General features: G+C 37.4%; 1 protein-coding gene across 4 annotated transcripts in view; it reads left to right on the top strand.

Annotated features, from left to right (window-relative positions):
• Positions 1–23,705, top strand: part of LOC126297882 (nuclear hormone receptor FTZ-F1 beta) — a 374,623-nt gene extending 350,918 nt beyond the window's left edge. For all 4 annotated transcript variants that reach the window (XM_049989174.1, XM_049989175.1, XM_049989176.1 and 1 more), the window contains 6 exons: positions 1,863–2,116; positions 5,149–5,370; positions 8,841–9,093; positions 9,550–9,704; positions 9,799–9,902; positions 20,550–23,705. In XM_049989174.1, coding sequence (XP_049845131.1) covers positions 1,863–2,116; positions 5,149–5,370; positions 8,841–9,093; positions 9,550–9,704; positions 9,799–9,891 — 977 coding nt within the window. In that variant the 3' untranslated portion in view covers positions 9,892–9,902; positions 20,550–23,705. The remainder of the gene's footprint in view (positions 1–1,862; positions 2,117–5,148; positions 5,371–8,840; positions 9,094–9,549; positions 9,705–9,798; positions 9,903–20,549) is intronic.
• Positions 23,706–24,740: the final 1,035 nt, after the last annotated feature.

The raw sequence follows: 24,740 nt of genomic DNA on the forward strand, positions 1-24,740 counted from the left end.
AGAGTTTTTCACTTCAGGTAGTACTGGTCAGTTATACACTTGCAGAATGAATGTGTACTTACTCTTTTACTCTGGATCTATTAGCCATGTCAGTTCTATAAGAGTGGATACACTGAGATGTCATGTTGAAATCTTCAGCGTCTTAAATATATGCCTGAAGAAAGTTCATGAGTTATTGCCATGTACACTCCTGGAAATGGAAAAAAGAACACATTGACACCGGTGTGTCAGACCCACCATACTTGCTCCTGACACTGCGAGAGGGCTGTACAAGCAATGATCACACACACGGCACAGCGGACACACCAGGAACCGTGGTGTTGGCCGTCGAATGGCGCTAGCTGCGAAGCATTTGTGCACCGCAGTCGTCAGTGTCAGCCAGTTTGCCGTGGCATACGGAGCTCCATCGCAGTCTTTAACACTGGTAGCATGCCGCGACAGCATGGACGTGAACCGTATGTGCAGTTGACGGACTTTGAGCGAGGGCATATAGTGGGCATGCGGGAGGCCGGGTGGACGTACCGCCGAATTGCTCAACACGTGGGGTGTGAGGTCTCCACAGTACATCAATGTTGTCGCCAGTGGTTGGCGGAAGGTGCACGTGCCCGTCGACCTGGGACCAGACTTCAGCGACGCATGGACCGTAGGATCCTACGCAGTGCTGTAGGGGACCGCAGCGCCACTTCCCAGCAAATTAGGGACACTGTTGCTCCTGGGGTATCGGCGAGGACCATTCGCAACCGTCTCCATGAATCTGGGCTACGGTCCCGCACACCGTTAGGCTGTCTTCCGCTCACGCCCCAACATTGTGCAGCCCGCCTCCAGTGGTGTCGCGACAGGCGTGAATGGAGGGACGAATGGAGACGTATCGTCTTCAGCGATGAGAGTCGCTTCTGCCTTGGTGCCAATGATGGTCGTATGCGTGTTTGGCGCCGTGCAGGTGAGCGCCACAATCAGGATTGCATACGACCGAGGCACACAGGGCCAACACCCGGCATCATGGTGTGGGGAGCGATCTCCTACACTGGCCGTACACCTCTGGTGATCGTCGAGGGGACACTGAATAGTGCACGGTACATCCAAACCGTCATCGAACCCATCGTTCTACCATTCCTAGACCGGCAAGGGAACTTGCTGTTCCAACAGGACAATGCACGTCCACATGTATCCCGTGACACCCAACGTGCTCTAGAAGGTGTAAGTCAACTACCCTGGCCAGCAAGATCTCCGGATCTGTCACCTATTGAGCATGTTTGGGACTGGATGAAGCGTCGTCTCACGCGGTCTGCACGTCCAGCACGAACGCTGGTCCAACTGAGGCGCCAGGTGGAAATGGCATGGCAAGCCGTTCCACAGGACTACATCCAGCATCTCTACGATCGTCTCCATGGGAGAATAGCAGCCTGCATTTCTGCGAAAGGTGGATATACACTGTACTAGTGCCGACATTGTGCATGCTCTGTTGCCTGTGTCTATGTGCCTGTGGTTCTGTCAGTGTGATCATGTCATGTATCTGACCCCAGGAATGTGTCAATAAAGTTTCCCCTTCCTGGGACAATGAATTCACGGTGTTCTTATTTCAATTTCCAGGAGTGTATTACCTTTGTACCAATAAATTTTTTGAGATGAGACATCAAGAAATGGTATGCCATATGAAGTTAATAAATGAATTTTGGCAAAACGTGTATGTTTGTATGTTTTGTGGTTACTAACAAAAGATATTGTTTTCACAAAAGAAACTCAATGCTACAAGTTAAATTTCTATTTGAAAATTTTATGTATAGTTTTCCAAAGAACTTAACACCTTGACTCATTTTTGTAACATACATAGTCAGGATAATAGCACTGATTTTGTTTTGCAGCCATCAGAGAAGACCGAACCCGTGGCGGTCGCAGTACCTACCAGTGCTCATATACGCTACCACCTAGTTTGGTAGCTGCACCTGGTAGTGACATGCCCAGCTACAAGCTCATTGCACCCTCTGGTGACCCCCAGGTTAAACTGGAGGCTCCAGATGTGGGTGCAGTGGCAGGAGGAAGTGTTTCTAGCACAGGCACTGCTGGAAGTTCGGGGTCACGGCCATCTGAAAAGCCTGCTGTTCCTCAGCTGCTGCAGGTAAGTCAAGTCAAAGTATTTGGTTCAGGGTTTCCTTTTTGTTAGTTCTGACCAACCTAACAACAACCAAGGAAAAACCTCATTCATAGTGTCTTCTGTTTCCTTGCGAAAATAAATGTTATTAGAGCACATTCACATTACTTTAACTAGTGAAAATGCTTCATTATGAGTCAGTCACCAAATTCTATGAATAATCTGAGAGTGCACATGTGAAGGGAGCAAAGAAATACAGTATTTACCTGAGTATAAGATGACTCCCTCCCCCCACCCCCATTTTTTAAGAGGTTCCTTGAGAAAAATTTATTTTTTAACATATTCTGACTAATCAAAATTACAAGCTTTTATTTATGTAAGGTATATTCCTAGAAAGTTACCATTACATCTATTCTAAACTTATACCATTTATTGGTTGTATACATTTTGATAATACAAGGAGAAATAAAATAAACAAAAAGAAATTGCTTACATTCATTTTTATCTTAACTGCTTCTTTCATCTGTGGTAGCACTATTTTTAATCATCATTGTCATCATCCTAAAAGGGAAACTATGAAAAGTATCTTTGTTGTCACAAATATTTGGTTGTTTCTTCCAAATATGATGCTGTGATGATTCTGTTTTTAAACACACAGCAGAATTTGGTTCTGTACTGACATGAGAATGTTACAATGTCATTTGCTACAAAAACATGTTGTCTACCCACTGCTTGCTCATTGGCTGTGTAGGACCAGCAGCTGACACATTCCTTTTCATTCACATCATACCTTACGATGAGCATTGACATCATTATTGCATGAAACACATAAATAAGCCACTGACCCCAGCCTAGACTTTTAGCATCTCCTGCAGAAATGTATGTTATTGTTGAGTATTTGGCCAATTTTAAAGTCAGTTCAATTCCAAGTGCAAATGGACTCAGGAAAACTGCAATTTAAATATGGTAGAAGTTCATAAATAGGCAAAGTACAGAATAAACATTCCCCAGCAAGACAAAATTTGCTGCTCCTCACCATTCATCTCTTCACACTCATTATAGCTCTCAGCTAAGTTTGCGTCACTGTTCCCCCTCCAAGCCTTCTGCAGTGCTGTGCTTGAGCAATAGTGAAACACGGATGGTTATATCTTCCAGGGTGCAGGTCAGATGTAACAACAGTAACTAATACATAAATAAAATACTGGAATCACAATTAAATCCAATCCTCGAACTTTCACTCATCCCACAATCTGGTGCTGTTTGTTGGTACTATCTCCATAATGGATCTTTCCACTATAATTTGTTTTTGCAGTACAATTGCAGTCAACATACTGTGATTTGTTTTGTTTGTTACACATTTAATTGTGGATTAATTTTCTTTCTCGTTTGATCTGAATATCACTACCTTGTTCTAAAGCTGATTAAACTCTGGTGATGTTTTTCCTGGTATTCTAATACATGAACAATCGGATTTTCATGTGCAATGCACTTTGTAAATCTTTAGTTTCTCATAACCAAATAAAATGCTGACTAGGGCTCAGAAGCACGTAATGGTTTCTGAAGGACAAGATTTTCACCTTTACTTAAAGAGCAGCAAAAATGTGTGTATATAGTATCCATATATGTATGAGAACTTCTATTGAAAACCTATTCAGATACAACATAAGTTTGTCAGTTGGTAGAATTTAATGCTGTTTGCCCCTGTGTTTCACAAAATTGTCAATTATTTAAGCAGAGCATTAGACTGTTGTTGTGCCCTGTTCATAGTTTCTCATGCATAGACCCATTGCACTAGATCCACGAGTCACATGTCATATGACTGATTGAACAATATGAATACTGTATTGAGCTGTACTGGGGAAATCTCAAGTCTATTTGAATGAGCGTATTGTTTGCTAAACTTAACCCTTCAGAACTCTTCAAAACAAATCCATACAAAACCTCAAAAGCCAAAGCTTCATCTGCAAATATAAGATGAAAACACTGTAAAACACAGAGCAATAAATTGTTGTTCATAGTTTCTCGCCTATCCCTTGCCCTTGTGAGCCAAATGTCACATGATAGTTTGAGCAAGCTTTATACTGTATCAAGCACTTTGATGTATCACGAAATCTTGAGCCTGTTCGAATGTGAGTAATGCTTGGCCAGTGCTACCCTTCTGAATACTTCGAAGTATGCCTGCTCATGACCTCAATTTAGCCAAATCTCCATCTATAAATACAAGATGACCCCTATGTTAACTTAGTAACCTGCAGAAAAATGCTGACATCAGCAGAAATAGTTTAATAAAAATATAATACAACCCTGTATTTATGAAATTGGTGGAATTGGGAAAAAATATCTCCTCTTATAATCAGGTAAATATGGTAATGTACAAAATGGTAGAAATTTTGTTGCTTCACTCAGAGGCGTTGCGCCTATACACTTGACTTATTGTATGCTTACTAGCTGTTCACATAGTTAGATAAGTGGTACACATGAACATCTTTCTTTGATATGCAACTTGTTGCACAATTAATTTTTGTGATACAGCCCATCAGTTCTTGTGCACTTGTTGGATTCATTCTGTGCTCATAGTTGTTCCTAGTAAATTAATACTGCTCAATGAACTACAGCAATGTAATTTAAAGAGCTGTGAGTGATTCATTCAGATAATTAGGTGTATACTTGGGAATTTTTTCAGTATATTTATGTAAACAGAAGTTTAATCCCTTAGCTTTTATTTAAAATATTGAAGATGGACCCTGAAATAGAGACACACCTACTTACATACTAATTAAGCAAGTGTAATTCTATTGCAGTTCAGTGTTGTGTCTTGTGTTAATTGAATGAAAATTGCAGCTGCTTACAAGTCAGTTCAAATCAGGTGACTATAAAGTAAATGTTTACCATGTATTTTTACCTCTATAATTTCCTTTGGTTCACTGTTAGATTACATCCTCATTTTAGGACAGTGATATGCCTTGAAGGGAATTTTCCATAGTTGAGTTTATATTTTCAGATTAGATGATAATTTTGTTATGTTGAGTCCACATTTAAAGGATTTTTTTACTTTCTAGGAAATAATGGATGTGGAGCACTTGTGGCACTACAATGATCAGGAAATTCAAAAGCTGGCAGAACATAGTTCCAGTAGCAATAGCAGCAATGGAAGTTCCAGTACCTCTGCATCCAGTAATAATGGCCCAGACTTTCTCTCCAATTTGTGCAACATTGCAGATCACAGGCTTTATCGTCTTGTGAAGTGGTGTAAAAGCTTGCCTCTGTTTAAAAACATTTCTGTAAGTATGCCCCAGTATATGAACTACATACGTTTTGTACCTGACGGATATAAATCTATTTATTTATGAGAGGTTTTGCATCTAATTTCCACATAATGTATCTCACTTCTGTGCCATGTATCTTTAAAATTTCACAGTATATTGTTGGTCCTTCAATGACATTTAGATTGTACATCACTAACAATAACAAAACCATAATACTTATATCACTGGTATGTTTGCAAAAGAGATAATTGCAATTATATTAGCTCAGATTATTCCGATCTGAAAAATATTGTGCACAACATAAGATTTCTATTTTTTAGCTTTGTTCATGATAATGAAATTGTTGAGAGGAAACAATAATCTCACAAAACAAGCTCAGTAATAGCTCCACACACAAAAAGTATAAAGTAACATTAGTAAAATTGAACAGTACTACCTTCTTCCAAATGAAGTTCAACTTAGACTACTCCGTATGAAGTTACAAATTATTGTAAATTGCATTAATACAGTCTGACAAACTTGTAAGGGTATTTCAGGGGAGATTTTGTGGAGAAGTAATTTTTAAGAAAAAAATTCTTTATGTTGTCCCATTTGAGAGTTAATTAGCACTGATATTAGTAAATCAGGCCATCACATGTGCAAATTCTAGTGGCCTACCAGAGACACTGTTGCCAAACATGTTCTTTGTTTGGTTTCCTGAAATCAAACAAGTGAATGATACAAAAATTGTACGTGGGTGACAGTAAGGATCGAACCTAAGCCAGAGGCTGAGCAGTCTTGTGTGCCATCATCTAGGCTATGAGAACAACTGACATTAACAGTATCTGGTGGGTCACTTGAATTTGTGTGCATAACAGCCTGATTGATTGACTGTAATGCAAATTAATTCAAAAATGGTGCAATGTATCAACTTTTTTCATAACAATTATTACTCAGCACAACCTACCCTGCAACATCTGTAAAACCTTTTCAGACTGTTTCTGACCACCCTGTATGAATACATCTTAATAATGGTTATCCTACTGTGATAACAATTTACTTATGGACAAAGCATGTGGCTTTCCTTTACACACATTATCCTACAAGTCAGTTCATTACAATTAAGAAACTGGATAAAATACTCATAACATAACTGATAAAACTTTAGATGGTAGTAGCATGCATGCTGTGTGACAGTTGTAGAGCAACAGTATTGTATATGACATAATGTAATTGTCCATCATAGAAAAGGAGAAAATATTAACAGCAGGTTAAATATGACAGACATAATGAAATGGAGGGACTAAGAATGTATGGAAGGAAAGAATATAGACAATACAATAAAAATGCAGGTAAAAGGATAATGAAGTGGAATGTAGTAGAGTAATAAGAAATGAAGCAAATGGGAATAGGGAATCTGATGCAAACAGAAGTAAAAATGTGGAAACAGGATGAGGTAACTATAAATAAAAATAAATGTTATGAGAATAAGAGAAAGAAAGAGTGGGAGGAGTGGGTGACAAGGTTGATGCTAGATGTCAGTTGACTGGAATGCATATTATATGTGAACTGACTGACTTAATTTCCAAAATAGTGATACTGTAGTTCAGGGGCTCAGATTGCTTGTGTACTGGAGACCACTGGATGCCACATAACCACCATTAGCTCTTGATTCATTGTAAAATATTATGCAAACCACATGGATAGTATTTTTGTTCTTATGAGTGAAGCTCGAAATGATGCAGAAGAGCCCTTCACTAATGCAAATTTATCAGCAATTTCTCTGGTAGAAAATAGTTGTGTGTGACAGGAAAAGAACAGAGGTCACTCCTGTGTATAAAAAGGGTAAAACAATGAATTCACAGAGTTACAGTCCAAGACCATTAACACCTGTTTGTTTTAGGGTCCTTGAGCATATTCTAATCTTGAACAGAGTGATATTCCTGGAGGAAGAAATTTGCAGGTGAAATAAATCTTTTGTTATTCACACATGATACCTTGCAAACAGTATTTGCTGGTGAGTAGGTAGATTTCATTATTGTAGTTTCCCAAATGGCGTTTGACATTGTATCATATTGTCAACTGAAAACAAAGATGACATCATACGGAATATATTTACAAATATAGGAATGGCTTGCAGAATGTTTGGTTAATAGAGAACCAAGTGCATTATAGTGGACAGAGAACATTAAACATAAACAAAAGTAGCATTTGGTGTGGCCTAAGGAAGAGTAATAAAGTCATTAATGTTCTCAGTATTCATGAATATTCATCAGATGTGGTTGGTAGCACTGTTTGATTGTTCGTTGACAGTTCCGTTACCTGCACGATAGCAGGATCATGAATCCGTGCTGTTTTCTCCCTCCAGGAATATTATTGTCTTTGAGCTTAGAATATATACTAGGATTCTATGATATGCAGAAATTAATGAACTTGGACTGTAATTCTGTGAATTTATTGTTTTACCCTTTTTATAAACAGAAGTGACCCATGCTCTTTTCCTGTTACACACAACTATTTCCTACCTGAAAAATTGCTGATAAATTTGAGTTAGGGTGGGACTCTTCTGCATAATTTTGAGGTTCAGTCGTAAGAATGCAAATACTATCCATGCTGTTTGTATGAAATTTTACAGTGACCTAAGATCTTAGGATGATTATGTGGCATCTAGTGGTTTCCAGCATTCAGACACAACTAGATGATTGCAAGGAAATACAGAACAACTTAGCCAGAATTTCCACCTCATGTACTGAATGTCAACACCCAGTAAATGTGAATAATGGATGATAGTGCTCTTAATAAAGAGTACCTGTCCACAGTATTAATGATAATCTACAGGAGCTCCTCACATTGTTTAGAGATTTAGTCTAATACCACAGACTTACATGAAATGGGAAAAACATGTAAAAAAAAGTTGTAAGGAAGTGAAAGGAAGACTTAGATTTCTTGGAATGAGTCTTAAAAACAGCAGCACATTTATAAGGATACAGCATACAAGAGTACTAATATGAACAGTTCTAGAGTACTAGTCCAGTATTTTGATGTTTTTATCAGGAAATCATGACAGCAGACATTGAACAAATACATGTGTGTGCTGTTAGGACTGTACCATGTAGGTAGAGCCCACATAAAGCTTTAACATAATGGAATGGGAATCTTTGAAAGAGAGAACACTTTGTGCTAGTATAGCTCTGTTGAATGAATTTATAGAATATGTGTTTGTGGAAGACAATGATTTTGCTGTTGTAATCATTTACATGAGTAGAGATCATGAATAACATAAGAGCAGATTAATTCATACAAATACTAACAATTTTCTGTCCTACCCCATTCATTTTTTCATAAATTGTTTTAAAACAGCATGCATTGTCTTTACAATTCACTCCTGACTTCAGTAAAACTTTACCACTTTTTTTAAAAAGTAGAATGGGAGGACCTAAAATGTTTTCTTGAAAGTTGTTGATACTATGACACTTTAACATTTGTACCTATTTTTCTCTTTGCAGATTGATGATCAGATAGCTTTGTTGATCAATGCATGGTGTGAGCTGTTGCTGTTTTCTTGTTGTTTCCGTTCTGTATCAACACCTGGTAAAATCCGTGTCAGCCTAGGCAAATCATTATCCTTGGGACAAGCTCGTGAATTAGGGCTTGGAGCATGCATTGAACGTATGCTAAACTTCACAGATCATCTAAGACGATTGCGGGTTGATCAATACGAATATGTTGCAATGAAAGTCATCCTTCTGCTCACATCAGGTATAGTAATTTCTGATATGCTCTTTATTATATTATTATTTGTTTAGACTTAAGAAAATTTAGTTTTGTTAGTAGCTAGTGGAAAATTTCTTGTTAACTTCTTGATAGTTTAAACTGTTCGTATTGACAGATTGAAAAAATTATGAACAGGAAGTTGTAGTCATTCTTATTCCATACAGTTCGGTGTTAAAGAAAATGAGCATGAAAAACCAATAGTGCTATAGAGAGGTAATTGATGGAAGTTTCAAATTGACTGTTATTGATTCAATTCAGTTACCCAACAGCATGCATAAAGTAACTGCTTTGTTAAGTATTAATAGTTGAAATCACAGCAAATCAAAATTGTTCTAATGGTGGACAGGAACTTAAAAGAAAATCATTTAAATGCCTTAATTTTTTGGTTCTTGCAACATTAGTTGTGATTCAAATACAAAGAAATTCATTTTTTTTCCGTAGATGCAAGTGACTTGCGAGAGTCTGAAAAGGTTCGTGACTCCCAGGAGAAGGCTCTGCAAGCACTTCAGCATTATACTCTTGCTCACTACCCTGAAATACCATCCAAGTTTGGAGAGCTGTTGCTGCGAATTCCAGAATTACAAAGAACGTGCCAGGTAAGAGAGCAACTGAATGACATTTGTGTATTTGCATTATTGTTAATAGTTTTTTTTTCACATTCAGGTACTAACTGAATTTCTTGTCCACCAGGTTGGGAAGGAAATGTTATCTGTTAAAAATAGAGAAGGGGAGGAAGGTCCAAGCTTCAATTTGCTCATGGAACTACTGCGAGGGGACCACTGATAGTGTTAAAAGTAAGTAATGTAACACTGCACAATTTCTGTAACTGAAAGGAATTGGTTCTGTATCTGGTGTCCTTTCCTGTTGAAATGCTTTTTAGCTTGGTTTATTTATGGCCTTGCATAACAATCTTGAATTTACTAACAAAATTTGTTCTAAAATTACAATGAGATGTAACCTACATTTTTGGGGAGCGGGGTAGACTATACTTTTTAGATCTGGCAGGTATGGAATATTTTAGAAGACAAATGGTAACTTTCAGTAGCCATAAAGAAGTTCTAGTTCCGACCCAGTTAAAACTTGGATAACATAACTTTTACAGCATTTTCTTGAAATAAAAATGCCTGACTACACTATATTTTTTTCTGAGAACTAAGGAATGGGAAGGGGGGGGGGGGGGCACTGCCCCTTTTCGCCCCTGGTATGTGTGCCATTGGGCAAGGTCACACAGATTGTAATTTGAGAGGAATCAACCTGTTTTAAGAATAAGGGGAGGCATAGAAAAAAATCAACAATTTTAGTGTATTAATATCTTATCCAAAAATTTTTTGGTTGTAATTAGGAGTAACATACATTAGTATATTTGGTGATCGATCAGACTCAGCTGTGTTGGTAATGACTTTACATTTTATTTAAGTGATGATTGTGCACCAAGAACAGACAAAATACAAAACTCGGCTTCAGTTAGTGCAAGTTTGGTGAAGTGAGAATTTCTGTAAAAAAAGTGGTTTTCTCCATTATGTTTCATAGCATTTGTGTGACAGTGATCTTCATTACCAATCAGCTTGATTAGCATGTGTGTTAAGGAAATGCTCTGTGATCTTTGATGGAAACCCTTTGAGGAAAGAAGACAGAGACTGCAGAAAAATATTGCTGCTTCCACTTTTTTGTGTTGTATAGTGATCATAAGGACAAAATATGGGAAATCAGGGCTCATACAGAGGTATACAAGCAGTAATTTTCTTTCACTCCATTTTTGACATAAAGAAAGTGACTAGAAGTATCCTCTACCGTGCACTGTAAAGTGGCTTGCAGAGTATGTAGATGTAGATGAATATGTTTTTAGCTCTTCATTTACACAATTTGAATATTTAACAACAAAAATACTCTGCATATTTTTAGTGACAATGTTTTCCAAAATATGGGAAAGAAAGTGGCAAATTACAATTGTGGTGGTGGTGGTGGTGGTGGTGGTGGTGGTGGTGGTGGGATTGGTGGCGTGAGTGAGGAGCATCTGTGGAGAGGCCAGACAAACATAAAGTTCCTGAAGAGGAGCATCAGACTTCAGTTTCATGAGCAACAATTTAGATGACTGACTCGTAACAGTAACCAACATGGGCTTGCAGTGTTGGTACTAGAAATCACTGAATGCAAGGAAGATTTGTTTGGATTTGATTTGTACAGGGAGACAATACTAAAGTTTCTTAGCCCTGTGTTGCTCAGATCAGAACAGAGTTAATTGTGAAACTTTTCTCCTTGTTTTAGTAAAGCTTAAAGTGTAGTAGGAGACCCTTTACTAGTTATTTATTAGCCCCAATTCCTTTTGGAATGAATGACCTGAATATTCCATGTCTTTTAGTGTTTGTATTGAAGAATTAAATCTGGTGCAGTTTCATTCCCCTTAGCACATAGTCTACACTTATTGGTTGCTTCTTTCTCTATACCACTCACGTGCATGTATTTCTTAAAGTACCCATGGCCAGTTATTAGTCGTACCATGAGCTCAGTATGTCTCCTGTTGGAAACCAGGATAGCAGAAGTTCCTCTTAAAAAATGCTTTTGGCATCATTAGCTTGTCATTTTGTTATTTTTCAGTCTTAGTCCAATATTCTGCATGCTGCTTATCGAGCCAGCGAAGAAGTTTTGATTTTACATCACCTTATTGATAGTTAGGACAGGTTTGAGTCCAACAAGTTGGAGTCATCAAACCAGTCCTTGCCAGCCTATTGGCTTGTTTCATTGCAACTGATCAGTAGCTCAGTAGCTCAGGCTCATAGCAGATTTAGCTTTCCCCTAGGCTTTCAGGGCATTCTACAACAATCTTTTATCTCACTGCAGGGGCTGATAAGAGACTTTAGAGCTGCTTGGTTGTCAGAATGATTGTACATGCCATGATCCTTGTAGCACCGATGCATATTCTCATCTGAGCACACTCTGATAGCAAATATTTACACCTGTAAAACTGTGGCTAGCTTCCTTAGAGAGACTGCTCTCTCTTTCCCAGGTTGTACCCCAAAAACCCAGCCCCAACACCTCTGTCTTGTTTTCAAACTGTCTTCAAACAAGACTACGTCTCTTGAACAATATCGTTGTTTGTTCTTCCACTGCTCCCTACTTCCAACTGTTACCTTCTAAGGTCTATTGAAGCAGCTGGAGGTTTTTTTTTTTTTTTTTTTTTTTTTTTTTTTTTTTTTTAGTCAGCCCACATTTCCTTGACCATTCCTATATTCACCACATTTATTATATTAGTGTAGGGTACTGGATATCCTAAATATTTCCAGTTATTCATAGTTTCCTTCACTGTAATCCATGGTCTCCATCGCAGCAGTGAGTGTGCTGCTTATTATGGCTTAGCAGGCCAGCCTTTCCACTTTCTCAAGCTCCTTAGCAGCCACCTTTGGTTCTACTTTATTCCACCGTACTATAACTGCAAAAGTTATCATAGCCCTTATTACAGATACTGTGTATATCTAGTACATACTCTTGCGGCTTAGACCACAGTTTTTACCATAGGCCCTTCCAGTTCACATAAGAGCACAAGAGCACCTTTAGCCTTGGAACATATATTATTCTTTATGTGATGGGTTCATGTAGTTTCACATCCAGGATTACCCATACTTCACTAACCTCTACACGTAGAATTTTTCCAGAGAGATTAAGATTCTTATGAATGTCATGCATATGCTTCCTCATGAATGTTACTGAAACAGTTTTCCTGAGACTGACCCTTAGATTATGTTTCCTTCACCAGTTTTGCACTGTGTTCAGTGCCATTGTTCTAGAGTACTTGCAAATTTGCCAACAATTACTATGAATAAATTGTCTGCATATCTGTGGCGAAATTAGCCTCTAGTATTTAACTCTTTAATGAGTTCATTGACCTGGGTTCCAAAGTACTGGAGACATAACACCTCCTTGTGGACACCCTCTAATGGAGTTGTTCACCATTTTCTCTCTCATCATGGTAGCTTATACCCTTCGTCTGCTCCGTCTGCTCATTATGGTCTTACTCCACCTGCTTAAAGTGGTTTTAATACTGACTCTTTTGTGGCTATAACCATGAATTCAAAATTAGTGTTGCTGAAAGGCCCCCTCAGTATCCAGTAAGTTGCAAAAAGGAATTTTCTGAAAGTGTAGCACTTTTTCCATCTCCCCAAGAAATCGGTGAAGTACTGTTTCACATAATTTGGCTGGCTGATATGCCTCCCAATATTTTACCCATTGTCCTATATTTCTTGCAAAGTTCAACAGTATTCTTACCTGCTTCCTTTGCAATTCCAGGTTATTGTTCGACAAAGATCAGTTGGTGTTGTGCACTTCTTTGTGATTGGGCAGTTTACTAAGTACAATTTCCTTAAGATCTACTCGATTTGATATCAAAGTTTTGACTTCAAATAAGTGTCTTCCTATGATTCCTAAAGGCCATGGTCTGTTTATTATTCAAATTGCATGTGGTCAGATAAGGATGACTACATTGCCACATGTCATTGTTTGATGTAACTGGACATTAAAATGGGCTATAAAGTTATGTCAGTTACTTCTTCCCTTTGTCTATTCTTGAAGTTAAATTCCCTATCCCTATTCAAGCTCTCTAAACTGCTTACCAATAGGTAATCAAGTAAGTACTTACTTCTGCTGTTGGTGTCAGTGCTTCCCTATTCCCTACACCAGGTTGTTTGTGTTGGCATCACAACCAACCAGCAGTTGCTCGTCCAGCTGTGAGCAGACCAGTCTCTTTACTTCCTGGGAAGCAGCAGCAGTGTCCTTTGCAAGGAAGGCAAGCTAAGGCCAATACAAATTTCCTCATGCTCCCTTTTTTTACACTGTTCCATCCTGATGGGCCACTAAGTCACTGGAGCAGAAGTTCATCATTGGCATGAATGAAGTTTTATTCTCAACACAAATGCATGTTTGTGGTTTAGATTTCTAGCACAAGTCAGTTCCTCTGAGGCCTGATATACCCCCCTTATGTAGATGTGGTTCCCGAATGAAGGCCACGTCCACTTCCTATCTTCCCAGAAGACAACTCGCAGAGGTTCCCCCCTTACTGTGTTACAGGTTTATCTGCAACACTTCCAGCCACCAACATGCTGCCGTGGCCACTTCCAGTGGCCTTAATTACCCAGATGGTAACCTGCAAGAACCATAAGTACAGTTTCAGGTCCTGTTCTTGCATTGCCCTCTGGGATTCCTCACAGACTTGCATCACAAGGGTGTGGACATCTGATACAACCAGCCTGTTGATTATACTCCAGTCCTCTGTTGAGATCTTCTGGTTTTGCATACATATTTTCCTGAACAGACTCATTGGAGGAACATCCTTAAGAAGTTTTGGTACACAAATTGATAAATTTGCAGTCCTGAATAGTTCAGCCGCTTTCTTGACCAGCACCTGCACCTTTTACCATGAGATATCTGGGGACCATTTCCATAGGGCTATCCACTGTTCCCATGCTCTCACAGACAAAGATAAGAGTACCCTGTCCAGATATACCTTCCTGGATTTGGGACATAGATTTGTCTCCCCACCCTCACCCAATCTCCTTAGTCATCTGCACTAGTTTCTCTCGTTGGGAGGTGATTTTGACCAATATTTAAAAGCAAGATTTTAAACTTTAAGACATATTCATGGGCAGATGTGGACTCTGACCATAATTTATTGGCTATACATTACAGATTAAATACTGAAGACACCGCAAAAAGGTAGAACATTAAATAGAAGGGATCTGAATAAGCTGAAGAACCAGATGTTGTTGAGAGTTTCAGAGGGAGCATTAAGCAACGACTGGCCAAAATAGTCAGAAAGAATACAACAGAAAATGAATGGGTAGCACTGCAAGATGCAATAGACAAGGCAACAATGAAATAGGTAAACAGACAAGGCCTAGTAGAAACCCTGGGATGGTACAGGAGATATTGAATTTAATTGACAAAACTAGGAAACATAAAAAAATGTCCCCCTCCGATAGCTGAGTGGTCAGTGAATCAGAATGTCAATCCTAAGGGCCCGGGTTCAATTCCGGACTGGGTCACAGATTTTCTCTACTCAGCGACTGGATGTCGTGTTGTCCTAATCATCATCATTTCATCCCCATCGACATGCAGGTAGCCGAAGTGGCATCAAAGCATAAGACCCGGCAACCAGTCTACCCGACGGGAGGCCCTAGCCACACGACATTTATATAAAAAAAATACAATGAATGAAGCAGGCAAAATGGAATAAAGATGTCTAAAAAGTGAGGTTGACACAAAATGCAAAATGGATAAGCAGAATGGCTTGATTACTGATGAAAGACTGTGGAAGCATGCATAGCTAGGGGAAAGATAGATGTTAGCAATAGGAAAATTAAAGGGACCTTAGGAGAAAAGAGTTGCACCTGTATGGATATCAGGAATTCAGATGGCAAGCTAGTACAAAGCAAAGAAGAGATGTTGAAAGGCATAAGGTATATGTAGAAGTGCTGCATAAGTGACATGAAAAGAAGGCTAATACTACAGGAAGGGAAGAGGAACATTAATGAAGGTGACATGTGAGATATGACACTATGAAAATAAAATTTGATATGGCACTTAAATCCCCTGGAGTAGTGTAATTCCCTTCAATTTATTGAAATCATTGAGAGAACTAGTCATGACAAAACTATTCCACATAGTGTGCAAGATATGAGATTGGTGAAATAACCTCAGATGTACAGAGACTGTAATAATCTCTGTTCCAAAGAACACAGGTGGTAAAAGGCATGAATACTACAGAATCATCATTATTTATAGAAGAACAGAAAACTGGTACATGCTGATCTCGGGGAAGATCAGTTTGAATTCTGTAGAAATGTAGGAACACGTGAAGCAATGCTGATACCAAGACTTATCTTAGAAGATAGATGAAAAGGAAGGAAAACATACATTTATAGCATTTGTAGATTTGGAGAACACTTTTGACAATGTTGGCTGGACTACACTCTTTGAAATTCTGAAAGTAGCAGGGCAAATTCATGGTGGTAAAAGGATATGTACAGCTTGTGCAGAAAGTAGATTGCAGTAATTTGAGTCAAAGGACATGAAAGGCAAGTCATAGTCGAGAGATGTGTGAAACAGGGCTGTAACCTATCACCAATACTCTTCAATTTGTACACTGAGTAAGCAGTAAAGGAAACCAAAGGAATTAAATTTCAGGGAGGATAAATAAAAATTGCGTGGTTTGCAAATGACATTGTTATTCTGTCAGAGACAGTAAAGGACTTGAGAGAGCAGTTGAATGAAATGGATAGTGTCTCGAAAAGAGATTATAACATGAACATCAAGAAAAGCAAAGCACGAGTAATGTAATATAGTAGAATTAAATCAGGTGGTACTGAAGAAGTTAGATTAAGAAATGATACATTGAAAGTAGTAGAGGTGTTACAATATTTGGACAGCAAACTAACTGATCATCACCAAAGTAGAGAGAATACAAAATGAGTGAACATAGCAAGAAAAACATTTCTGAAAAAGAGTAATTTGTTAACACCCAATATAAATTTAAGCACTTAGGGTGTCTTTGCTGAAGGTATGTGTCTGGTGTCCGGCCTCATACAGAAGTGAAACATGGACATTAAGCAGCTGAAACAAGAAGAGAACAGAAGCTTTCAAAATGTGGGGCTACTGAAGAATGCTGAAGGTGAGATGAGTAGATCGAATAATTAATGAGGATGTACTGAGTTGAAATAGGGGAAAAGAGAAATTTGTGGCATGTCTTGACTAAAAGAAGGGATTGATTGATAAAATGCATCAAGAGCCATCAAGGAATTTTCAGTTTTGTAATGAAAGGAACTGTTGTGGGACGGGAGGTGGAGGGAGGGAGGGAGGGAGGGTGATGGTCGTGGTGATGGTAAGAATTTTCAAGAAGACCAAGGCTTGAATACAGTTAGCAGGTTTGAGACTTACAGAGGGTAACATTATCGTACAAGTCCATGGGCCACAACACTACCTTTACTCATCTAATTATTTATCTTCCATGCAGGACTTCCATTAAATAGTTCTCAATACTAAGAGGTTTCAAAGTTTTAATAGTTTTCCTCTGAGAAATCCTGCTCAGATGTTTTTTTCTCAAGATTCTGTTTTAATAATGTGAACTGTAATTATTTCTGTAGATAATGTCCATAAATGAGAAAACGTGTTCATATCCTCAGTAGTTCATCTTTTATAAAAGTTTTATAGAGCTGACAGGTTGAAAAAGTGTGCCATTCAAGCTGGTAATTACAGTAAGGCAGCAAAGAAAAATCTCAAAATAAACCTGAAGCTAAGCATCATTTCATAGTTGTCATGGATCATTTCCATGGTACACTGCACTTGGTACTTTCATCAGGTGAAAATTAAGAAGGGAAAATGTCCTATGGATGGGTGGAGGTGGTGGTGGGGAGGGTGAGGGATGGAGTGGGAGAAGTAGGGGAGGGAAGTGAGTTAGAGACTTCCACACAACAATTGGTGATGAGGCAGACACAGATGTGATGCAGTTGTGAGGGTTGTACCTCAATCAGTAAAACAGAACCTGTATAGGTCACTTTGTTGTCTTTTTCTCATGAATGGGTACAGGTATAAGCTGAAATTTATGTCAGGTGCTAAGGTCTGTGGCCCCTTGACATGGTAAATAATTTAATCTTCCAGGTCAATGCACTGAAAGGATAATACAGTCAAATATGTGATGTATTTTGATACTTGAGTGCTCACTTAGCAAAACTTACAGATGAACTACCTATATGCATGTCAGGCATGGTAGTCTAGTGGTAAAGTGCATGCTCAGAAACAGAAAGGTTGTGGGATCAAATCTTGGTTTAGCACATAGTGTTTTTTCAGTGCCAAAAATGTGAGGAATCACCAAAAACAACTCATTGTTCAGATTCCACATTTAACTGTAGGTCCCCTTTCCCTGGTTGGATGATAGGGCTAGGTTAGGGTCAGCCAGGTCAGCAAAAGGTCGTCCAGTAGAATGACTTGCACCAGGCCACTGAGCCACACAAAATTATCATCTATACACATAATTAAGTTTGTTCGGAACCCTCAAAACTTGAGTCCTTCTCATACTTGTCCCCCCCCCCCCCCCCCAATTATCTTGTGATGTGAACAAAAGCTTTATTAATATGGCTCACAAAATTTTTACTATTTTGATACAGTGTTCACAATAAACATGGTCCATACATGAACAGTTTTATATGCATGAAATCAGCTGCATTCAGCACTAGTTACAGGAAGTACGTCTTACTTTGTTATTTGCATTGAGTGGTAGGTATTATGATTTTTTTGCACCCTCATATTGTTCATGTGGTTGACCATTGAAATGGCAAATTTCAGTGATCTTGTAGTCTCATATTCCTTAAATTTTAAATTACTTTCTGGAATGTATTGACTCCCCTACATTCTTCATATTTATGTCAAGTTGTTATGATAATACCAGTTTTCAATTACTAGCTGAGTACCTGGTATTGCCCAGCTATGTATTTATTCTAATCTTCTATTAGTCAATTTCCTCCTTCCCACCCTCTCTTTCTCTCTGCACCACCCCCTCTTTCTGTCCATCAGCCCCTTCCTCTCTCCATCTCCTCCTCCATCTCCTCCTCCTCCATCTCCTCTCTGTCCATCTCCCCTTCCTTCCTCCTTCTCTCTCAGAGTTCGAACCTCCATCTTCCTAAGAAGCTGCTGGTTCTAAGCCCCAAATTATTTCTTTCCAAGTAGTAAGTAACATGTCTACCAAATTTTGTTGAAATTGAACCAGGGGCTTGGGAGGAGCTTTTTACTCGTGATTTTGTCCACATATACACATGTCACATATATTTCAAATATATTTAACATATTTCACCTGTGTCTGTATCAAAATTTGCCCTTCAGTTTTCATGATGCTCAATATTTATGATGTCATATCTCCTGAACTATGTGTCACAGAGTAATATAATTTTGCTGGTGCATTCAGTGGTATACGTGAATGCTGTTTGCAAAATGTGTCATGAATATGATTAGTGGTAAAGAAGTTTTAAATTGAAATGGCATGCCAGGTGCACCAGTTTTACTGCATAAACAGTGAAAATGTAGTAATTGATAAACTTTTTTCTTTTCATCATTTTGTGTTTTCTTTTCATCATTTTGTGGAGGTTGTCAGTGAGATAAAGTTTAGTAAAGGTTTAAAATTATGTGTAAAGTTTGTAACAAGTTACTGAATGAATATGGTCTGGCTATTTGCATGTTGTGGGCTGAGTCACTTCCTCCCCCCCCCCCCCCTTTTCCCCTCACTCATGTGACAGGTAGAGGGTTCTTACCCCCACAGCTGTTCTTTCTGGAAAGTAAGTGATATTTGTACCGAGTGTCATTGAAATCGGCCTAGTGGTTTAAGAGGAGATGTGGTACATACATAAATTTTTATGGTATGTAAGATTTAATGATTCAAGCCTTCCGTCAGTATAATTTTATTATTTTCATTTTCATGGATTTGGTTTCATTTCAAAATTTAGACCTGCGGCAACAACTCGCATACCCCAATCTTTGAGCTGTACCTTCACCATATATTTTCCCAAAATCTTTTCTGTTCAGTATTATTCAAATTGTGTTTTTCTTTCCAAAAGCTTTTTTTTTTTTCAAAAGTTTGCATTTTGTTCCAATCTTATTTCCAGTCAGTTGGTACTGAAGGACCATGATTTTCATTTCCTGTCTTGCCATCCAAATGTAGATTTCCTATGACTGCACTAACCTGCTCATAGCAAATACTGGAATGGCTCTCATGAAAAGAACACAAGATTTCCTGCCCCCTTTCTTATCAGATCTGAGGTTGTGTTTCACTGCTAATGATGTAATCATCAGTGGGTGGCCTAACCCTATTCTTTCTCCCATCTTTTTCATAAATGAACACTAAAGCTTGAAGTTGTTGAACCATTAGTTATTTCTCTGTACATAAATTGATAAATGAACAATTAGAGAATATGTGAACAGATTTTTAGATTAGCAGAGAGCCTCAAAATGTGGTAAAGCAGAATGGTCAGAGGAAAGGAGTGGCATTTAATGATGGTGTATAAGAAAGGTTAAACATCTAACTACAATTACAATGCCACATCTTAAAATGGTCTTGTTGACCCTTTTCTCATAGTATCCTGTGCAAGAAGAAATGTTTTATCTTGTCAAGTAAAGGTTTGTTACTTGTATATAAATATTTATATGTGCCTTACAATGTCAATATAGAAATGTTACGTGCCATTATTTAGACTAAATCTTTCATATTTCTTCTTCTGCCTCATATTAAATGTTCTGTTTAAGTTTGCAAAACTAAAAACAACACCAAGAATGGAAATGAAATTGCTAAATTTTGTCTGGCACATAGTAACAATGGAAGCAACTTTATTGGTTTTGTCTATATGGTTAAACAGTTTCTCAGATTATTTGCAGAATTCAGTTTGTGAGTAATTTTTTTTTTTCTTTTGCAGGTCCTTTTGTGCCTTCACGTGACTGTGTACTTGCCTGTAAACAAAGGAGAGCCATTTTAGGTCACAGTGTAGCTATGGGTGGTGGTGGTATTGTGTGGTAGCCAACTGCCACATTAGTTTTTTGTTGTATTTTTATACAATGAAAGGTTATTATAATCAGCTAAATACGTACTTAGCCTCAGAACTTTACTGCCTTCTGTATATAATCAAACACAAAACTCCCCATAAATTGTAATGGTGCAAATTGTGGGCAACACAAGAAATTTGTTTATATGCGTATTTTATTACTTTGTATTTTATTTTTTTGTATATAGAGTCCTGTGAATTTTTGTGTGTTTGTATGTGTAAGTATACAGTTTTAAAGATTTTTTAAAAATTGTTTATCCACATTTTGTAAGTACTCTTATGTGACAGTTTTTTAAAGAGAGATTTTTATATTATTATATTATTATTAAAAAACTTAAAATATATTACTTGATGTATTGTGGTGCAATGTTATCAGATGACTCACCACCAGATGCTTTCTAAAAGCATTTTACTTTACAACATTGTTAGATAAAATTTCAAAGCTTTCAAAAAAATAAAGCTTTAAAATAACATTAAGTTGTGAAAAGAGGCTATGAACTAGTTCTGCTGCCAGAAAATTGCAGCGCTCCATTATGCTGGTCAACACTGGAGTTGCCTCATCAAATATCAAGGTCTTCCTCTTCGCCCCTGAGCAACAGAGATTGTTCATCAAGAAAAATGCCTTTTGCAGAATGCAGCTGAAAATTTAGTGAATTATACTTTTAATAGAAAGACAGTTTTATAAGTATTGATTAGTGTGTCTCTAGCTTGCATAAAACTCCAGTGAGCAGCAATAACCATCCACAGCCTTGGAGCTTTTGGTATATTGTGTGGCACATGGACATCTCAAATTTTATCATTTCCGTAGTCTGCAGCATTTAAAGAAGTAATGTTCTTTTTATTAAAGAGGAAAAACAGTGAGTGGCATTCATTTTTAGGGAAACTGTCTTGCCATCATAAATGTTCCCTATTTATGTTGAGGCATTTTGTGACGTTTACACAACTTGCTCATTTAATGGAGAGATTTTACATTTTTAAGTTGAAATGTACTGTCACAGAAAATAAAGGACTGCATTTACTTGAATAGACCATTGTACAAATCAACTTTACATGTGGGTTTTCTGGTGTCATGATTATTTTTTTGTGTCACACAGTATACAAAGTAACCAGTGGATGACAATTCATATCCTGTGATACTACATGTTAATGTGAGTGTTCCACATAAATTATGAATGTTATTGATATCAATAATAATATTGATTCCAGCCTTTAAGGCAGATATTTCTACAGTCAGGAGATATTTTAACTTTTGAAGACTATTGGTGAAATTGTGTTTTGGGAGATAATTGTGCAATGAAAGTAATTTTATTAGGGTGCTGTCAAACCATTTATACAAGACTATAATGACGTTATGTGTGACCGATTTTGTATAGTTATACTTCAGTGACTATTGTATCATTTCTGATAGGATGATATCAAATCGATTGTAAAATTTACTAGAGTAGGATATTCTGGATGTTTTCCTATCTCCTATTGGTTGGATGAATTCTTTTTTCTATATGTGATTAAAAACAGCAGATCCTTTCTCTTTTATGTGGAAAAAAACTGACCTAATTAATTACTGAACATGACATTGTTTTGTTGAAACAGCCATAAAATAATGTTAACAGATAATGACTGATAAATTGTGATAATTGCTGATGTGCCTCTGGTCCTCATTGTGGCCTCAAAATACAATGACAATGAAACTAATTTTCACTGTCATGTAATGTCAAAAAGATATAGATGTTCATAAAAAATCAGTGTAACATGATGAGCACATTTACAAAATATATAAGATGACTGTGACACTTTTGCCACTTCATTCTAGTCTATGGGAACAATGTATGTCATAGTAATACAGAAGTAATTCTTCCACTTTCAAATCATTGGCTTTATTCCAATGAAAATAAGATTTTCTAAAATGGAGAAAGACAGTTGTTTAGTAAGTTAAAGGCAGTTAGCACTGCTCCTGTTACTTGTCAGTTTTCTATAGTTATTTGAAATCTGTGATTTAAAAATTGGAATTCTATCAATTTTGTGTAATTTACAAATTGCAAGAACACAAATGCAATACTTCAAAGTAGTTTTTCATATTCTAAAAATGTTATTAAAACCCTGTCGAGTAGGGTGAAACACCAGATAATCATATCTAAAACATTATGGCAATTATATTTAACATGTTATGGAGTCAAAAGATTCTTGTCTCAAATTACTGTTTTCATATACTTCGTTGTGTAATATATCTGATAATGCAAGGTGAACCAAATTTTGAGTTCTTTCAGAATTTAATGATTCACTGAGTGGCAATAGTTTATAAGTGGGAGCAGTTTGTGTGTGATAGAAACAAATGTCTAAAATTCTATAACATAGTGACAAATCCCCTAGGAAGAAGTTACTCTTTGGCATAAAGCATGAGCTGCTCCATTCTGTTTTGCAAGTGTAAACACCATGACATTTCCATTGTCTAAATTTTGTTTCAGTATGGTTACTCATATGTTGCAGGATATTCTCATTTTCAGAGTCCATGTACTTTTATTTCTCATAATTGCAAACAAATTACCACTGGCAAGTGAAACTTTTCAGATAATTTTTGTCTAATTTAGCTGGAATGGTGGTAGAGCTCTGTAGAAGACAAATTTATGAACATAAGACACGCAAAAAATGGGAAAACCATTTATTTTTCTTTTTAATTTTGTGTCTCAGATGTTTTAACAGATAATTTTTCAGTATTCTGTACCACAAATAGACTGACAGCATAAATGTTCAACAACAAATGAAATGTGAAATTTTAAAGCAATTGTTTTGGTGTTAGTATCTCAGAAAATAATTTCAAAATCTCAGCACATATGATGAAATGTGCAAAACACACAATGTTGAATAAAAAGGTGTGAAACCATTCGTAACCATGTACATCAATGTATGTCTTGATTGAAACCTTTCCCTGAAATCAAAAGAGTGAAACACCAAGTGAAATCTCTAAATTATTTTTGTGTAATAGTAATGTGCTCATTTGCAATGGTTGAATGACAATAAATGTTGATTTCAGCATCTTGTTTGTTTTATAGTTCTTGTATGACACTAGAAGTATTTTACTAATTTGAATCTTCATTCATTTACCTAAAAATGCAGCAGTGTGATTGTTCAAACCACGTTCACTAATGAGTTCTACAGCATTAATTATAAAAAGTGAAGCAATGTGGAAGCTGGCTATTCCATTTGCACACTCCCACACAGAAAACAGACTTGAAGCCTAAGATGTTAATGGACACAAATATGCTAAAAGAATAAAAAGAATTCTCAGTGTTCTTAGAAATATTATGCTGCACTCCTCCAACCTGAACTGCAAAATATTTTTTCAACAAATTGAAGAAAGATCTCAACGAAAGTATTTGGTTTATCCTTTTCCCTGTAATTCACACTTCTGCAATAACTGTAGGTGGAGAATCATGGGAATAAACAGTTCTATCAATGATGTTGTATAAATGCTCAACCAGGCAACCATGAACACATGGCCATTGCTTGAAGTTTTCAAGATTGCTTGTAAAACCCATATCTCATTCATCATTCTCTCAACAGAGACTTATGCTGCTGAGTACTCCCATTGTTTTTATGCTTCATGTACCAATAAAAGCCTTCAACTCATATTTAAGAGCATTTCAAAAACAGCCATGATTTACTGACATGTGGGAAATTAGTGAATTTAATACAGACTAAAAATAAAAAAAAACACCATGGAGCATTTAAAGAACAGCAACAACCTGCACAGTGAACAGCAGACAGAAGCAATTTCATTAGTCCAATGATGATCCATCTTCTATACTGTGATCTTAACAAAGGAACTCTGGTGGAGTTTTCGAGCTCACCACTGAAACTTGTGATTACCCCAGGTGTTCTAAATATATAGAATGGTAGAACCTTCACTGAATATTGATGTTGGATTAGTCGGTGAGGACAGTCACTTTCTTTGGACAGTCCCATCGACTGTTGTGAGTACAGCCACGAAGTAGCCATGGTACTCTGTGGTTGATAGCAGTGTTTTGGCATAGAATGAAGATGTGTCCACAACTTGATGGATGGAGCATC

Source organism: Schistocerca gregaria, chromosome X (assembly GCF_023897955.1).
Source record: "Schistocerca gregaria isolate iqSchGreg1 chromosome X, iqSchGreg1.2, whole genome shotgun sequence".
Taxonomy (NCBI): domain Eukaryota; kingdom Metazoa; phylum Arthropoda; class Insecta; order Orthoptera; family Acrididae; genus Schistocerca; species Schistocerca gregaria.